The 14,541-nt window shown below is 55.7% G+C and overlaps 2 protein-coding genes and 1 long non-coding RNA gene across 14 annotated transcripts; 1 reads left to right on the forward strand and 2 right to left on the reverse strand.

Annotated features, from left to right (window-relative positions):
- The first annotated feature begins 537 nt into the window (after positions 1-537).
- PRR29 (proline rich 29) lies at positions 538-14,278 on the forward strand. 12 transcript variants are annotated; one of them, XM_045489455.1, is made up of 8 exons: positions 538-825; positions 5,898-6,002; positions 6,204-6,314; positions 6,896-6,971; positions 7,160-7,296; positions 8,221-8,450; positions 8,598-8,668; positions 8,819-9,070. In XM_045489455.1, the coding sequence occupies exons 2-8, from the start codon at positions 5,991-5,993 to the stop codon at positions 8,890-8,892; spliced, it is 711 nt and encodes a 236-aa protein (XP_045345411.1). In that variant the 5' UTR covers positions 538-825; positions 5,898-5,990; the 3' UTR covers positions 8,893-9,070. The 12 variants fall into 12 exon arrangements, with proteins under 12 accessions (XP_045345411.1, XP_045345410.1, XP_045345409.1 ...); XM_045489454.1 differs by lacking the exon at positions 538-825 and having other exon boundaries at positions 5,591-6,002; XM_045489453.1 differs by lacking the exons at positions 538-825; positions 5,898-6,002 and having other exon boundaries at positions 6,024-6,314; positions 8,864-9,070.
- On the reverse strand, positions 3,404-8,227 carry LOC123603936. Its single transcript, XR_006715117.1, has 2 exons — positions 7,982-8,227; positions 3,404-4,221 (listed from the first exon to the last, which is right to left on the reverse strand). It is a non-coding gene; the product is annotated as an uncharacterized LOC123603936 (long non-coding RNA).
- Positions 9,708-14,541, reverse strand: ICAM2 (intercellular adhesion molecule 2). Its single transcript, XM_045489451.1, has 4 exons — positions 14,278-14,541; positions 12,229-12,492; positions 10,705-11,025; positions 9,708-10,042 (listed from the first exon to the last, which is right to left on the reverse strand). The coding sequence occupies exons 1-4, from the start codon at positions 14,468-14,470 to the stop codon at positions 9,894-9,896; spliced, it is 927 nt and encodes a 308-aa protein (XP_045345407.1). The 5' UTR covers positions 14,471-14,541; the 3' UTR covers positions 9,708-9,893.

The raw sequence follows: 14,541 nt of genomic DNA on the forward strand, positions 1-14,541 counted from the left end.
TACCCACGGTCACGCTCATGCACTCACGCATTTCCACGCATGTTACTTACATCTGTACTGTTGTCTACATCCACACTCCTGTTCACGCGTACCCAGGGCCACCCGTGTGCACCTGTGATCGTGAGACTTTCATCAAGTGTCTGCCTATCTGTACATCCACGTCCCCCCACACCCAAATACACACACACCGAAACACAGCACACATACACCCATCCCTCACATCCCTCACACACACATACCTCCAAACACACACACACACGCACACACACACAGCTCTTAGCTGGACAACACAGCAGTCTCAAGGGTCATTTCTCCACCGCCACTACCCACCCCCCCACCCCCGCCATCCCACTGGCTAGACATCTGTCCCTCAGAACGTGGGGAGGGGACAGAGGGTGGGGGGCAGGTTGAGATTGGTTCAGCCCCCCTCCCCCCTCCTTTCTGGGTCTGTGGTGACCCCTAGTGGAGCTGTTGTGAAATGACCCGTCTCACAGCCTCAAGCACCTGCCCCAGGCTGACGAGAGAACCCCAAAGCTCCCCGCGATGCTCCCCGCACCCACTCTCCCACGACCATCCCCGAAGCATCTTTTCTGGCAGCCAGCTCTCCAGCTGCGCCGAGCCCAGGTCAGAGTGTGGCCTTTGTGAGGGGCGCAGGGAGGCCTGAGGAGTGGTCCCCCTCAGTCCTGGAGGTTGGGTGGCCTCTCTCCTCCCAGAGACCCTCTGTGGACACAGCCCGCAGCCTCGTGGAGCCCCTCCCTGAAGGCGAGGCCTGGCTGAGGCTTGCAAAGTTCCTGCTATGCCCGGACTTCCCGCATCTCGCCCCAGGTGAGTCACTTCACACCCTCAGAGGTTCGTCTTCCAAACCCACAGGTGTGAGCGTTGGTGTTCTCTGTGCATGGTTCTTATCCTGCTCTGCTCGCTCACCTTTCCTGACACACATTTGCCGTGTAGTTTTGTTGCTAACGTAATCCAGGTGTCTGGTCACCCCTGCCTTTTCTTTGCAAGGATCTTCTTCTTCTAGCGCTCAGAGGAAAAGCAAACGTTTTGTCTCATCCTTGCCAAGTTGTCTCCCCAGAACTGTTCCTTGGGGTCCCTGACATCACTCAGGGCCCTGCTATGGCTCCAGTTTGCTTTGCTGCTGGCTACTGTCCCCTTGGTAGCACAGTCCTCCCTGTCCGTGGGCACTGAGGAGAGGTGGTGGGCAGGCAGCTGTCATTCCCATATATGGCTCCTCCCTTTTGGTCTCTGCCTGGGCCCTGCCAAGAGCTCTGTGGGGGTAAGAACGACTTTAATGAGGGATTGAAGTAATTGAAGGGAATTGTAATATATGAGGGGGAGGGCTGCTGCATTCAGTTGTACGGGTTGTCTACTGTACAATTCTGGGCACCAATCACGTTTGCAATCATTATAGATTCATGTATTTTAGATGATAATTGTCTAGCAGATGATAGCAAACTGTCCAGAGGACAAGGCTAATTTTTCTGACTTGCACAAGGTGTCATTTGGACTAGGAATAAGGTTGATTGGAAAACCAAAGTTGTATGTGAAATATGACTTTTCCCCACAGCCCAAGGGGAATGAATGCCTCCCTCTCTTGATAACAGTATTCCTCCTTCCTTTGGGGGACTGCTCCTCTCCTACTCCAAATAGGTCATTCTGGGGTGGCCGCTGATCTCAGGACGATGACCCCGCCCCGGCCACGGAAATGGCCATGTCACCCAGATCTGGGCGATCCTCTTGGCCACAGTGGCCGGTCCAAAAGCTGGATATGTGGCGCAAGTGTGGCCAATCGTCGTCCTTCCTGGGGAGTTATATGTATTGATACAAAAGAAAGATGAACTCTCTCTCCTCAGGATTCTCTGAGTTTGTCTAGGGTAACTGAAGTAACAAGTCAGAAGGTGCCTGAGGAGTATTTCCCACCTAGTGGAAGGGCCTATCTGTAGGACGAGCCAACGAGAACACCACACACGATGCGGGGGCGGGGGGAGGATGAGAGAGGGGCCTGAAGACACTGCTTGACCCCTGGGTCAGTGAAACTACAGAGCAGCTACGTCACTGTCTGCCCCATCACATGAGCCAAAAAGCGTCCCTTTTCCTTAGGCTGGTTTAGGCTGAGTATCAGGTGCCCACAGACAAAAGAATTCTTAGAAGGACCTTTCAGAAAAATCCCACTCTGGGGCACTTGGGTGGCTCAGTCGGTTGAGCATCCGACTCTTGATTTTGGCTCAGGTCATGATCCCAGGGTCCTAGGATCGAGCCCCGTGTCGGGCTCCATGCTGACGTCACAAAGCCTGCTTGGGATTCTCCTTCTCTCTGCCCCTCCCCTGCCCATGCGCGCTCTCTCTCTCTCTCTCTCTCTCTCTCTCTCAAGGTAAATAAATAAATTTAAAAAAACAACAAAAAAGAAAATCCCACCATGACCCACAGGAACCCACCCTGTCATACCCTGTCGTGGCCACTACTCCCCACCCCTCACCCCTGCCTGAGCAGTCAGTTCTCTCCCTGAGTCTTCAGTCAGGGAGACTTTCTGGGAGCTTCAGCAGGTGCTCCCCTGTGGTTGGTGACACCCCAATTCCCGGGAGTCAAGGAGGGGAGGGCTCTGGACTCCACCCCACAGTTCTATTCCTGTGAGGTGGGACCTTGAAAGCAAGTTCCCTTCACAATGCATCCCACTGCTGCCATCTACACATTTATAAGTCTCCAAAGTGCCACCAGAGGCCTGTCAGACAAAACCACACACACACGCATCTCACAAGGGTAGCCATGATTTGGACAAACAGCATAGAGCCTCTAAGCAGAAAAATGGAATTTCTTTCCTGTGATATTTTCAAGGCTTCTCCCCACATAGCCAGTAGTCATAACTAGCTCCTTCCAGTTAGTGCCTCGCTAGAAAGGGGGCCCAAGAAAAGTGTCTGTTGCAGGGTTTTCTGCCTCTGCTTAGCACTTCCTCATCTGTACCAAAAAGAAACACTGAAATTTCCACCGAAATTCTTTTTTTTTAAAAAGCTTATTTATTTTGAGACAGAGAGGGCGAGCATGTGTAAGCGGGGGAAGGACAGAGAGAGGAAGAAAGAGAGAATCCCAAGCAGGCTCTGCACCGAAAGCACAGAGCCTGGTGTGGGGCTCGAACCCACAAACCATGAGATTATGACCTGAGCTGAAGTCAGATGCTTAACGGACTGAGCCACCCAGGCCGCCCCACCCAACCCAAATTCTTAAAAGTTCCCTTTTCTCTCCATTTCCATCGGAGGAGGAGACGAGGGAGCCCATTTTTCATGGTTTTCTAATGACTGCACACTCTTCCTTTGAGTGAATTACCTTCATTTATATAGCCATTCCCTTACTAAAGGACGCTGGATATGTTCAATCTTCGGCTCTTAAAAATAACACTGTGACAAACACATTTTAGTAGAAACCTTTTTCCCTGTTTGGTTTATTCCCAGATACAGATTTATCAAGGCAACAGGGAGGACTTTGGTACATATTTCAGTGGGACCCATACACACACACACACAAAACCCAAAAGTCATAAAGCAACAAGGCAAAGATACAAACAAGAGTCCTCGCCAAGACAAAATGAAGAGGAAGTAGGTGGAGCATTCGATGCCTCAAAGAAGGTGGTAGGAGGCAGGGCGAGTATGGAAAGTCACCTCCACTGTTGGACTAATGTTAGATCGTCTATAAGCAAAATAGCTCTGGCAGATAAGCACATGCGGTTTTTCCATTCTTCAACTGGCAAATGTTTCCGTTTCCTTTGACGAAGAGCTCTGCTTGAATACAGAAGCCAGATAGCGTTTATCTCGGCCCTACCTTCCAAAATACAAGTTTCGTGCGTGGTTAACATGCGATCTTGTATCTGAAATAATCACCAATTCCTGACTGTTTTCCACAGCCACCTCCAGCCTGCTCTGGGCTTCTTTTAGAGGGCTGAGGGTGATGGCCTCCTGCTGGCCTCCCTGCCTCCAGCTTTGCCTCCGTTGAATCCATGGGCTGTTATACTCCCAGATGAATTTTCCTCCGTGTCTATTCCTGCATCTGACGTCACCGAACGCAAATTTTAACATAGAGCTGCCAGAATTGCTTTCTCCAGTTTTCAGCAGACTGGGGGCAGACACGGAGAAAGTGGGAGGTTAGTGTCATAGTTTGGATTCCCTCCAAAGCAGAGCCTGAGACAAGGATTTGGGAGCAAGTAGTTTCTTTGGAAGGGGATCCCAGGAAGCACTGTGAGGGAGTGGAGAAATGACAGAAGAAAAAATCAGTGAAGTGTGTGTTTGTTGGTGAGCAGATTATCACTGGGACAACTGAGACATAAAGCCACAGGGACTACTGAAAAACTTCGGGGACGATCCCCCCTGGAGTTGTCCCCCGGAGGCCAGCAGGCTGGGGAATTTACCATCAACTGCTCTCCCTTGATGCTTCAGGGTTGCCTCTGGGATGACTTCCGGCCTGCCTCACTTGTGGCCAGAAAATGTCCCCAGATGGAAACACGGAAAGTGAGTGCAGGAACCAACTGTATACCTTTGGGAGGATACATCCCCATCAGACATTTGTTCTTCCTGAGTCTGGTTGACATTAACAAAGATGGGAGGAACAGGATGAATCTTCCTAAAACATGTCTGTGCACACGTCACTGCCCTATTTCTCTCCTGCTCGAAACTCACCAAGAGCTCCCCACTACCCACATAGCTCAGCCTGAACTCCACCATTCAGCCTGCGAGTATGACCTGCATCTGCCTGGGCCGCTGGAACTTCTCTCTGCCCAGCTCCTCCACCACAGCCAGAGAGTGTGACCACTGGAGCATTTCAGGCCTTGTCTATTCTTGCACCTGTGCCTTTGTTCAGTCTGTGTCCCCAACCTGGGCTGCCCTATCTCTCACACTGCTTGGCCCCATCCAAAGTTCCTCCACTTCAGAATCCTGTCCTTCAGTGACCAATTCATCTCTTTTTAAGACCCCTTCTTTTAAAAATATTGTTTTAATGTTTATTTATTTTTGAGAGAGAGAGAGAGCAGGGGAGGGGCAGAGAGAGAGAGAGGGAGACACAGCATCCGAGGCAGGCTCTAGGCTCTGAGCTGTCAGCACAGAGTCACATGCGGGGGTTCAAACCCACAAGCCGTGAGATCATGACCTGAGCTGAAGTCAGACGCTTAATTGACTGAGCCACCCAGGTGCCCCATGACCCCTTCTTATATGTCTCACCCACAGGGGACTTTGCACAGTCTTGTATCTTTCTTAAGTTTATTAATTTATTTTGAGGGAGGGGGCGCAAGTGGGGGAGAGGCAGAGAGAGAGGAGGAGAGAGAGAATCCCAAGCAGGCTCCACGCTGTCAGCGCAGATCCCATGAACAATGAGATCATAACCTGAGCTGAGGTCGAACACTTAACCGATTGACCCACCCAGGTGCCCCATACACAGTCTTGTATTTTTGTTTTCACTTCATGAATACATTTTCCACTTCCCAGCAATGCTGGAACCAGTAGGAATATACTACTGTATCTCCAGTGTCCAGAAGGGCGCCTTGCACACACAGGCAGCTCCTTGATCAAGGTTTGCTGATGGTAAGCACGAGGATTGGTTTTGCCCCTCTAACTGCAGTGAGGGTGCAGATGGAAAGATGCACCTCTGTGTCCATCCCACTCCCCAGGGCCTGTCACTACATTGCCTGACGTCAGCTTGTTGATGGCCGTGGAAGCTATAAGACTCACAGCTAATGCACGGTCCACAGGCCCCCCTCCCCGGGACTAAAGCACAAAGGAGGAGGCGGGAATGGTCTTTCTGGTTCTAGACACCAGGAGTGCCAGGAAGAGGAGCTGAACAGAAGTAGAGGGTGGGGGAAGGGCAGCCCAAGGGGTGCTAATCCCAGCTTCCTGTCTGGATTTTCCTTGACTGCTGCTCAGGGCCTATCTTAGGATGGTCACAGCTGCCGAAATAGATCTCTCCCCTCACCTGTTCTGAAGCAAAGAAGACCTTGATAACTTCCTGTCAAAAGAATGCATGCTTTGGTAATTTTTCCAGGATGTGGGACAATAATGGGGGCACTGGTGCTGAACTCCTTGGGGTTCTCCACCTCTGTAAAGCAGCAGCCAGGAATGAGGGAGCAAACGGCCACAAGGGGGGAGTCCAGGGGCCAGCCACCTGTTTCTGGCCAGGGCCCAGTCTTTTCTGTGAACTTGGTTGATGTTCGCTTCCTTGGTCTGCTCCAGAAACCACTCAGCCTGAAGGACGCCCCTCTGATTCAGAGTGAAACACATCCTCTGCCCTCCTCACTCACCTGCCTCTCTCCGCCAAGTCCGCTCCTACAGAATTCTCTACGGGCCAGTCTCCCCAGCCCCTCACTCATTCACTCAACAAACACAAGCCCCCAGGCTAGGTATTGGAGGTGCACAAGGGTGAGAGGTACAGGGAGGAGCAAGATGCGATGCCCGGGGAACCGACGCACGCACGTTGGAGGTGGGCATCCCTCAGAGGCGACACCTCCTGTGGGAGAGCCTAACACGCCCCGAGCGCTGGGGCCGGGGAGGGACCTGCGCATGCGTGGAAGGAGAGTTTCGCGTCGCCCACGTCGCCTAGGTAACCCGGCCCGCGGAAACCAGCATGGCCTTCCGCAGCCGAGGAAGCTGGGGTCAGCTCCCATCACAGAGTGCAGTCCCGACGGTGAGGGCTGAGCCGGCCTTTGAGGTTGGCTGACTGGGGAGACGTCCCTGGAGGAAGCGGGGTGGGTGAGCCGCAGAGGAAGAGACTCAGGGAAGGGGGAGGCCGTGGGGGCGCGGGGAGAAGAACGCGGCCCCTGAGGGGTTAGGGAGGCAACTCGGGGGGGTGGGGGTGTCCCGGCGGGGGGGTGAGGGTCCCCCATCCCTTGCCCGGCTGGCCTGGCTGAGTCTCCCGCTCCCCCCAGCCCTGGGTGACCGTCCTGCAGCCGCTCGCGTGGGCCGCCCCACCTCCGCCCCCGCAGCCGGGCCGAGTGAAGGAAGGTGAGACTCCGGGCTCACCCGCCGTGTATCCCACTCTGCCTCGCACATTCTCTAGGCTTCCTCGCGGCACATCCCTCCCGCGCGGTCCTGGGCTGGGCGTTGGGAGATCGGGGGGGGGGGCGGGGGGGGGAGGAGGGTGGGCGGTGGGAAAGGCCCTGGGACCGTGGGCAGTGGGCGACCTGGCATAGACCCGCTGAGCTCCTCCGCCCCAGACCTGCTGGAACTGATGTTGCTGCAGAACGCGCAGATGCACCAGCTGCTGCTGAGTCGCCTGGTGGCAGCAGCGCTCCACTCAGGGCCGGCTCCGCCCCACCCCCACCCGCAGGTGCGTGCGCTGGAGGTGGGCCACCAGGGCCGTTCGCCTGGCCTGCGAACCCAAGGGTGGGGATCCATCTAGGGGTGGATCCTTGAGAAAAAGAATCAGGCAAAAGTGCAGTGGACCTGGCTGGGCCCCTGTGGCATCCCTTATGTGCCAGACTCCCATGCCAGAAGCCTCCATCTGGTGGGGATCCCCAAATCCGGACCACCCAGGTCTTGTTTTCAAGGTCTCCCTGCAGTGCATCCACCACAAGAATACAGGCCCGGGAGGACAGGCACCACTGTGCCCTGGGTCTGCAGGGGGCCTGATACTTACTAGGGGCTCAAGTGATATTTGTTGAACAAGTGAAAGAATAAACGAATGACCGTGAAGACAAGGCAGCTTTGGCGGTGGCTGTCACAGGGAGAGGTACAAGGGCCGAGTGCACACCTGGTTGGGGAAAGGCTCCTTGGAGGAACAGGTTACTTTAGAACCCGCCCTTGAAAGCCAGGTAGGACTTTGACACTTGGAGGAGGCCAGGTTGTGTCCAGCGTCCAGGCTGGCCGGACCTGCTGCTGTTCCTCACGCCCCGTCCCTCAGGGGGTCCCCGGGATGAACACCCCACCTCCCTGATGAGGCACAGGTGGGTCCAGGGTTGGGGGCAAAGCCAGGGGCGGGTCACCGGACTCCCGACCCAGCTCTGCAGTCATACCTGGAAGCTTCCAGGCTCTGTTCAGCCACTTATTAGCTGGGTGACCTTAAATAAGTTGTTCAGCCTCTTTGAGCCTCAGTTTTCCCTCCTGAAAAATAAGAAATAAATGTCTCCAAGGTGGCTTGCTTGCATGTAGACAATGCTCCATTTTATGAGAAGTTAGAGGAACAGAGGAGAGGGGGTAGGGAGAGCTGGATCTGGTATCATCATCTCTCCTCCCCCGTTCCCACAATCCCCAGGTCTACCTGGAGGGTCAACAAGAGGAATATGAGGAGGAGGAGGAGGAGAAGCAAGCCCAGGAGGAAGGGCCTTTGGTGTTCCACCACCACTACCTCCCCTGCCCGATGCCCAGTCCGGGTCCCCTGCTACCCTGGCCAGTCCCTTTTCTTTCCCCGCCCCCACATCAGCCTTACTTGCAGGACACGTCCAGGATTCAGCACCACCCTCCTGCCTCTGGGAGAAGGGGGTCGTAAGTGAGGCTTGGGGATCTGAGCATTGCCAGGGCCCTGCTCTGGGGCTGGGCTGGAAGAGCTCACCAGGGGCTGAGGGTGGGGTGGAGATACGTGGGGGTGAGTATCTGATGGGGGGGGGGATGTCTTTCTTTTCTCCATCTCAGGAGAGCCATCCCTCCGCCCCCACCCCCCAGTGCCACAGGGACTGTGGGTGCAGATGTACCCCCGGCTTCAGGTAGGGGCAGAGTGGGTGGGCAGTGGGGCCCAAGCCCAGGCCGGGGATGGGTCAGGAGGCCAGGAGGGCCGTTTGGGGGACAGGGAGCTCCTACCACCACTACTGTAGGCAACTGGCCTGTCCCTTTCCCTTTTCTTCCTTGGGGTCCAGTGAGGCAGGAAGGGAGCCAAGGCGAAGGTGCTATTCTCTCCCCAGACTACTATGATGCCGAGAGCCTACCATGAGGACAGATGCCAGCCCTGGGACCCTGCCAGCTTCACCGCAGGGCTGGAAAGAGCCCTGGAGCCCTTACGTGCCCCTCTAGTGCCTGTGACTCTGCACCCATGCCCAGCAGCCCTTCTCCTCCCTCAGCTGCAGCCAGGCTCTCTCCTGGGTGAATCAATACACTCTTCACCCCATTGAGACCTTGGACTGACCTGATATCTGCCCCGGATGAGAGTCCGTCTAAGCATCGTCCAGGGCTGGGAAGCCACAGGGTGTGGTCTGGGACCCAGAGCCCTCCCTCGACCTCCTCCACTCACCCCTCTCTGGGACGGCTAGGGCTGGGGGGTGTCGATGGCCTAATGATGGAGCAGGTGAGGGGAGGACTGCTTTTGTTGTCCGAGGCTCTCTAAAGGCCCAGAGTGATGGGGGAGAGGCCTGGCTCAAAGGTCCTGGAGCTGAGCCAGTTCCCTTGGGCCCCACCCTCACCCCAGGAAGCTGGTTCTTGTGGCAGAAAAGAGAAGTCAGAGCCCTGTCCCGCTCCCAGTGGGAGTGGCCTGAGGTCCCAGAGGGCCAAGAAGGAAGAGAACGTCTCTCTGCCCCACCCTCCCTCAGGAGAAGTTAGTCACTCAGGGCCCCGTGAGAATGGGTGTCTGGTGCCCGGGCTGGTCAGCATGTGGGCACCCCAGGGTCTGGGCTGGCTGGCGCTCTAGAAGGCCCCTGTGAATGAGTGGGCGGAGGGAGACTTAGGAGACATTTGGAGAGAGAAGTCTGGGCCTGGTGGGTACCCTTCCCAGCTGCTGAGTTCTATCCCAGGAGAAGACACTGAGGCACAGGGTTAAGTCCAGGTATTTATATTTAGACTAGAAGAGGAAATGGTCCCAAAGTCCTCTGCTGCTCCTTAGAGTCCTGCAGCCAGGGCTGGACCACAACCCTGAGGAGCCACGCTGACTTCCAGTGGCTGCCGTGCTGGTGACCATGCCACTCATGTAGGCCGTGCCCAGTAGGCCCGACTCGGGCCCCTTTAAGCACCTTGTACCCTGTAGGTGCCCATCTGCCTCTGGCGCCAATGCTGGCCGAAGACAAAGCACAGGAGGATAGATGTCACAAACAGGAACAGCAGCACGGACACCACTGTGATGATGACGACCATCTGGTTGTCTGGCATGGGCTCTGGGGAGGCAGGAGGGGGCAGCGGTCTTAGAAGTCTTCCGGTCCCAGGTGCTAGGGCCCCAGAGGTGTGCTTGTCGCCCACCCGGCCCTCCCCCATCTTGCAGTCACCCGTGTTGCAGACGTGAGCGGCTAATGGTGTAATACCTAGGGGAAAGGTGGGCCAGGGTCCAGGCTACCGGCCAGCCCTCTGTGAGACTATGAGGGCAGATGTCCCCCAGCACATGGTTGCTGGACACCATGGCCTGGACAGTGGCGTGGTCCAGACCAAGCCCTTCCCTGGCCAGAACTGAGTGAGCTTCTACCAAACTCTGAAGACAGGGAACACCTTGGCCATCAAGGGTCACAGAATGGCAGAGCTCCAGGGGATCTTAGGGCCAAATCTCTAAATGTAGACAGGGGCCATGGCCAGAGAGAGGAGGTTGGCTTGGTCAAGGTCACACTGGTCACTAATGGTCAAGCAACTAGTTGGGGTCCAAACCGGGCACGTGGAGAGAGCTTCGGGGAAGACAGAGAGCAAGAGGGAACTCCCTGGGATTAAGTGTGGGGTCCCTGAGCGCCTGGCCCCTGAGCTGGCAGAGAACGTGGTGAAGGGTTTTTCTTCCCCTAAGGAACGGGAGATGAATGCTCCCTCCCACCCCCTCCTTCTGGGGGCTCTCCCTCACCATAGACCTTGAGCGTCTGGGGCTCTGAGACACCGTGAATGATGTCCCCACCAAGAGACCGCAGGTCCAGGTCTGCCCGGCAGGAGAAGTTGTGGCGGCCGTCTTCCTTGTGAGCTGTGGCATTATGTGTGACTGTGGCCTCTTGGGGGGCAAGTGCCATTGTCCTAAAGGTCTTGTTGTGCATGGCCTCCTTGCCACGGAGCAGGGTGAGAGTGAGGGTCTCAAGAGGTGCCACATTGGGCACCCAGCACTCGATGGTGAAGGATCCCCCCACAGCCACCCGAGTGGGCTTCAGCTTCAGCAGCACTTGCCTTGGAGGGTCTGTGGGGAAGAAGGAGCAGGGGGTTCTGGTCAGAATGAGGGTGCTGTCCCAGCAGGCCCCACCCAGCCAGGCCCACCCAGCCCCTGGCACCGTAGTGTTATCAGGTCCTTGGCTGGATTTGGGAAAGCGGGCTGGGGCCTGGTCTGCTCTAGAGTGTAAAGAGAGGAAGAAGGAAACACTTCACGGTGAAGGACATATTGGGTGGTAGTTTTACCAACATGATATTTTCTGGAATGGTCAAGAATGGAGGTGGTCAGGTGTCTACAAAGAGGAGGTCCAGAAAGTGTACGGCCAACTAGAAATAAAAAAATTTGGATCGGTCTCCTCCAGAAATCAAACACAGATTTCCACATTAAACAGCTGGATGATTATATTGGGACTTAGAAGGGAGTGTTCGTTAGTCAGGGCCGCGCGTTGTGGGGTCCTCACTTAAGAGGCAGGGACTGGAGTCAGACCTGCCTTGCTTCTCCAGGATCAGATTCATAGCCGCCTCCATCCCTTATCTATTAAACAGGGCCCTCAGTGGTACCCTGGATTCTCTTGTGAACTAGAATATCTTACCCCAGTCACCCCAGGATAATAAGCTGGATTTAGGACATCTTTCTATTCACTTGATCCACTGATGTTGGTCATGGGAAAGACCCAAGCCACACTCTTGGTGCCGAGATGTGGAGGGAATCCTGGCCTATGGGAAGGTCTCCATGGCCCACATGCAGGTGTGTGTGTGTGTGTGTGTGTGTGTGTGTGTGATGGTCACACATCTTCCAGGGCCCCCCAGGAATATAAAAGCCCCAGGGGGTGCCTTAACCTTCCCTCCGTGAAGGGCAGGGGCGACTGGAGAGCACGCTGGCCTTTCTTTTGGTGCCCCACTACTCGTCATGGGGTGGGGGGTGTCCACTGCTACCGAGCGGGGAGGAGACTGCGGGCCCTGCCTGGGAAGTGACTTTTAGATTTGTGCAGACCTTGCTTAGATTGTCCTCTGAGCAAGCCCCAGACCTGGGGTTGCCAGCAGGCTCAAGGAGGCCAGTGAAGGGTGTGAGCAGATTCTGAGCCCAAGGTGAGGGGCCCTGTTCCTTGTCACCCCAGCGGCCCAGGGAGGTGGGAACCATATCTAGTGCCCGGGAGCAGTAACAGAGTAGCTCGGCAGACACGCAGCCGACACAGGCTCAGCCCGCGGGAAGGAGGGTCCGTGTGGCACTCACAGAACACGCTGACGTTGAGACTCTTTAACTTCTGCTTCCTGGAGCAGGTGAAGTAGCAGTAGATGATTGTGTCCTGGGAGACATTGGAGACCAAGTACTGCTTCCACTGAGTTCCACTGGCCACCAGAGTCTTGGTTAGAGTGGTTTCCAGGCCACTGGTGTCAGGCAGGGCACAGCTGGTACTACAGTTGATCAACGTGGACTCTCCGGGCTCCACCACCAGCTGCTCTGGATACATGTGTACCTCAAACGTCTCACCAGACCCTGGAAGACCAGAAAGATGGGGCAGCCAATGTCTCTGCTGCCCTGCACCATGGAACCGCCCGCCACGGGCTGTCTGATCAAGGGACAGGTGCCCAGGAAGAACGTCCAGAGACGGGCCCTCTGCTACTCTCCCCTTGTTCAGGCCTTATTTATTACCTCACCTCTAGACAGAGGTCTCCCTGCTGCCCCAGCTGTCTCCCTGCCTCTGGTTACTCTTCCTCCAGCCCATCACCTTCAAATTAGTCTTCTCCATCTCCATTCTTCTTACATCTTCCATCACCATGGGGAGGGATCCTATTTGACCTTCAAAGCCCAGCCCAAATGTCCCCTTCTCCATGAAGGCCTCTCAGAACTGGAGGTGGACTGTGTCCTCTTGGCCCCTGTGGCCATGGGTTTAACCTTTTCTCCTTTCTTTTCTTCTGCAAATGCTTTTTGAAAAGCTGTTCTGTGCCAGGTGCCATTCTAGGCTCTGGTGACACGGCAGTGACCAAAGCAGAACAAACCCTGCCCTTGCAGAGCTCACATTATAGTGAAGGAGACAGACGATAATCAGCAAGTGAAATAGCCAGCCTGCCGGGTGGTGACAAGTGCCCAGGGAAGGAGAGAGGGGGTGGGTGGAGCCGTCATTTTAATAGTCAGCACAGGCCCCACCAAGACATCCAGCAAAGACCTGGAGGGGGTGGGGGTGAGCCCTGCAGCTATCTGGGGAGGGGGAGTGTTTCCAGCACTAAGACCCCAGGTCAAGGGCATGCTTGGTATGCTTGAGGAATGGCAAGATCGGGATGGCTGGAGCTCAGCAAGGAGGAAGGCAGGGGGAGAGGAGTTTAGAAAGGTAATTGCAAATGATTTATATTCATGCTGACTCTCCCTTAGATGTTCTGGAGCTTCTGGAAGGCAGGGCCCAGATTTTTCAGGTTTCTCTTAGTGCTTAGCACAATGCCCTGTGTATGGCAGACATTCGGGAAGTATTTGATGCATAAAGATTGAGTCCCCAGTGCTCACCTCCCACTCAGTGGTGGCCAGAAGGTCCTTGGTCCCAACCAACTGGGCCTGCCCTGTGCTCCCACAGTGCCAGCAGCATGTCCCCACTGAGCCCTCAGCTGGTGGCATATAATGAAATGACAAGAAAGGAGCTTTGCAGGTAGACACAGCTGGATTCCAATCCTGAGTTTGCCAGGTAGCAGCTGTGTGACCCTGGGCAAGGTGCTTTCTCTCTCTGAACCTGTTTCTTCATCTGTCAAATGGGCTAGTAATCCCCTTCCTGCAGGGTTGTGGTGAAAGCTCAGTGAGACAGTACTTGAAAAGCACCTGGCAGGTTGTCCAAAACAGAGTGCTCAGCACATGGCAGCATTTTCCTTCAAGTCCCCTGACTCCCGGAAGATGTGTGGGTTTCCCTTCTGTGGGCCGTAGTCAAAAGGCAATGTCCTCTGCTGCCCCCTGCTGTCTCGAAGCCACATCTGAGGAACAGCTGGGGCATTCCCTCACCTTTCCTGGAACCCCAGCAACCCCTTCCACCTCAGGCCCCCGTGCAGCCCACCATTCGGCCTCCATGACCTGCCACAGGCCACGAAGCTGTGTCCAAAAGGCTAGCTTTTTTTTCTTCGCCCCCAGGATCATGGAGAAGCCAGGCTGGCACGGCATCCTGTACCCATGGTGGCTGCCACTGTGTTCAAAGCCTCAGTGACTTCAGGACCAGGACCCCCTCCCACGCCTGAAGCCAGGGGGGCAGGGGCCCCCCCTCTGGGCTGGCGTGCGCCAAGTCAGGAACCCCAGGCACCAGCTCACCTGGGCAGCAGAACACGGCGAGAAGGGCGGCGGGCAGGCCCCAGCAACCAAAAGGGGACATCTTGAGCGGCATCCACAGGCTCACGGTGAACAGCTGAGGGCTGCCTGGAGAGAGATGGTGGGCCCAGGTCAGGGAGTGGTGGCCTGGAGCTGCAGCCCGGAACTCTAGCCTTCTATGCGCTGGTGACCACATTTCCTCTCATTATCTGAGAGGTTCTCGGGAAGTCACTTGGGAGGGTGGCTCTCAGAGCTCCAGGCCTGCAA

Source organism: Leopardus geoffroyi, chromosome E1 (assembly GCF_018350155.1).
Source record: "Leopardus geoffroyi isolate Oge1 chromosome E1, O.geoffroyi_Oge1_pat1.0, whole genome shotgun sequence".
NCBI lineage: Eukaryota > Metazoa > Chordata > Mammalia > Carnivora > Felidae > Leopardus > Leopardus geoffroyi.